The sequence below is a fragment of the Myotis davidii genome, unplaced genomic scaffold (assembly GCF_000327345.1).
Source record: "Myotis davidii unplaced genomic scaffold, ASM32734v1 scaffold609, whole genome shotgun sequence".
Taxonomy (NCBI): domain Eukaryota; kingdom Metazoa; phylum Chordata; class Mammalia; order Chiroptera; family Vespertilionidae; genus Myotis; species Myotis davidii.
In genome coordinates, this window is record NW_006300164.1 from 1,203,495 (window position 1) to 1,206,805 (window position 3,311).

The 3,311-nt window shown below is 62.8% G+C and overlaps 1 protein-coding gene across 1 annotated transcript in view; it reads left to right on the forward strand.

Moving 5' to 3' along the window:
- EHMT1 (euchromatic histone-lysine N-methyltransferase 1) overlaps nt 1-3,311 on the forward strand; it is a 48,722-nt gene that overhangs the window by 33,997 nt on the left and 11,414 nt on the right. The window contains 3 exon segments of the mRNA XM_015572354.1: nt 949-1,071; nt 2,009-2,110; nt 2,515-2,619. Coding sequence (XP_015427840.1) covers nt 949-1,071; nt 2,009-2,110; nt 2,515-2,619 — 330 coding nt within the window.

Consider the following 3,311-nt stretch of genomic DNA (forward strand, 5'->3'; position numbering starts at 1 on the left):
CAGCCACGTGTCCGGCTATCGCACGTCGTGTGGCAACTTCATCATTAAAATCAGCTGCTGTGGGGTTCTGGGCCGACTGGGCCCTCGGACGGGCCGCCTTCCTTGGCTTTGAGCTTTCATGTTTTGGAAATTGACCTTGTGCCCGTGCCCGTGTCTAACCTGTTGGGCAGGCCTCTGACCTCTGACCTGGGAAAGGAGCGCGTCTCTGTCTGTCTCGGTTTCCATGGGAGCCAGTCCAGGTTCGTTTTGTGTTTTAATGGCTGAAAGTAACAACTAGCACTCAGCCTGTCCCATGGTAAATATTTATTTTAGGAACGAAATATTAGCTGTGTGTCCACCGGTCTAAGGTGTGATGCTTCCTCCCCCTGTGGGTTTCAGCTGCCTCGCCTTTGCCTCTCGCTCGTGACCAGCTCGGTCAGGCCCGCCCGCGTGTCAGACTCAGAGCGTGGCCTGTGCACCCCCCCACCCGCCCCGTGGTTTCTGAGGTTCACACTCTTTAGGAAAAACAAGCAATCGCTGCAAAATACACGGAAGGTTCTGGGTATTTTGGCGAGGATTCCAGAGAACGGGCCGGGCGACGCTAAGCAGATGTCCTGCGGTCATGCAGGTCACCTCAGCACCTCCTGCGGCCTCGCGGGGGCCCCTCTGCACCCCTTTGCGGTTTTAGGGGCTGTCGCCTTCCTCCTCATTTCTGAAGGTGCTGCCCTGGCTGCGCTGTGACATTTCTGTCCAATTCATTTAGAAGTGAACGCTCCTCGTGAGCCAGAGCTGTGATGGCGATAGCTAGGTCTGCGCGTTCGATGGGAAAGTGCGACCAGGCTGCGCAGTGGGAAGGGCGAGCGCAGCTGGGCCATCTTTCCATTCGAGAGTGAAGCGTGTGAGGTGCCCCGTCCTCCCCGGGGGTGGCTGCAGGAGCCGCTTTCCACTCGCCACTGTCCCTCCCCGCAGGCAGGAGCCAACATCGACACCTGCTCGGAGGACCAGCGGACCCCGCTGATGGAGGCGGCCGAGAACAACCACCTGGACGCAGTGAGATACCTCATCAAGGCTGGGGCCCTCGTGGACCCCAAGGTGCGTGTGAGGTGCCCCGTCCTCCCCGGGGGTGGCTGCAGGAGCCGCTTTCCACTCGCCACTGTCCCTCCCCGCAGGCAGGAGCCAACATCGACACCTGCTCGGAGGACCAGCGGACCCCGCTGATGGAGGCGGCCGAGAACAACCACCTGGACGCAGTGAGATACCTCATCAAGGCTGGGGCCCTCGTGGACCCCAAGGTGCGTGCGAGGCGGGGAGCGGCCTTCTACCTGCTGCAGTGAGCGGGGGAGAGGAAGGAAAGGGTCCCAGCTGGGAAGGAAGACGCAGAACGACGCTACAGAGGCCTGGTCTCGCCTGTAGAGTCCCCCGCGAGTCCAGGGCCGAGCAGTTAGACCGATGCGTGTGTGCAGGGGAGTCGCCTGACACAAAGTCAGTGCAGAGCCCTGGCCGGGCTCAGTGGTTAGAGCATCGACCCTGGAACTGAAGGGTCTCGGGTTCGATTCCCGGTTAAGGGCACGTAACTGGGTTGCAAGTTCGGTTTTCAACCCTGGTTGGAACACGTGCAGGAGGCGACCCATCGGTGTGTCTCCCCCTCCCGCTCCCCCCACCCCCCTAAAAAGCAATGAGAACTGTCCCCGGGTGAAGAGTAACAGCAGCAGAGTCAGGGCAGACACAGGCAGGTGTGTCTCTCCGCACTTGTTGCCGGACCATCCAGAGAGGAAGTTCAGAAAGCAGTTCCATGTACCACAGCAGCCAAGAGCACGCCACACTTAGAACACTTCACCACGGAGGTGGAGACTCACTGAGAGCCGTCAGTGTCGTCGGGAGCTGGTCGGGCTGTGGGCAGAGCTGGGGTCCTGGCCTGTGACCTTGAGCAAGGCCCCACCCCCCAGGTTTCCCATTCCTAGCACCTCTGTCCCCACGTCAGGCGGCCTGCAGGTCCAGGTGTGTCTGACCCATGGCCTTTGTGTTGTAGGATGCAGAGGGCTCCACCTGCTTGCACCTGGCTGCCAAGAAAGGCCACTACGAGGTGGTCCAGTACCTGCTTTCCAACGGGCAGATGGATGTCAACTGCCAGGTGAGCCACACCCTCCGCCCCTCGCCCCTCCCCCGCTGCACCGGGTCCCCATGTGCAGTTCTCGCCGAAGCTCTTGCTTCGTGCTCAGTGTCCAGGGCCACTGGGACCGGAGGGAGGAGCAGACGCCGTCCCTGCAGTGGCCGCCTCCAGCCGACCTGGCCCTGGGCGGGGCTGGTCAGCAGCGGGGCCGTTCTTTTCTCCTGTGACTTGGTCACATGCATGGGCCTGTTCAGGGGTTTGCGGGTCAGTCGGGGCCAGTCCTGGCTCTGTCCTGCCCTCGCCAAGACACCTGGGGCAGCGCCCTGAGCTTCGGTTTCCTTGCCGGCACCCCACGGCGGGCGGCCTGCAGGCTGAGGGAGCTCGCCCTCTGTGCCGGCGCTGGAATTGCGTTCTTTTGAAATTAGGATGATGGTGGCTGGACGCCCATGATCTGGGCCACTGAGTACAAGCACGTGGACTTGGTGAAGCTGCTGCTGTCCAAGGGCTCGGACATCAACATCCGGGACAACGTGAGTGTCACCGCGGGGGTGGGGTGGCCCGGCTGGGAGGCCCGCCCTCGAGTCAGCCCGGTTCTGTGGTTGTTATTTGTGTCAGCCAATTGCTCGGACCAGGGAGCCCTGGGCGTCGCCTGCACCTGGACAGGTAGAGGTGCCGCCTTGGAGGGACAGAGGAGGGGTTGGCCGTGCCGTGGGGCGGGGCTGATGGAAGATACTGGACTGGTGGTCAGTGTCCAGGGCAGGTGTGTCTGCCCAGGGAGCGTGGCCGCGGTCAGAGCCCCCGCAGCGCCCTGCTCATGTGCTGCTGGAGTCGGGGGACAGCAGGCGGCGCTGAGTAACGTCCAGGACTTCAGGGACCCAGAGCCACCGGGGCGGTGGGCAGTGGGAGGCCTGGCTGTGGCCCCGGCAGATGGGCGCTGTGGCTCTGTCCGCCTTCACAGGTGCCCGTTCTGCTCTTCCTTTTCTAAAGCTCACTGAGCTGAGAGTGGTGCGTGCGCTTGGAGCGAGATGGGGGCGCATTGTCTGAGGGCCCCAGTGTCATGGAGAACACTTGGCTCCCGTCTGGGCTTGGGGTGTTGGATCGCGGCCCTGGTGGGACAGGCAGGAACTAGGATGGGCAGGGACAGGGGACCCATGTGGTGGCCCCACCGCGGGCATGGGCGCCCAGCCTCCTGCATGCAGTTCCCGAGGGGCCAGGCTGACGT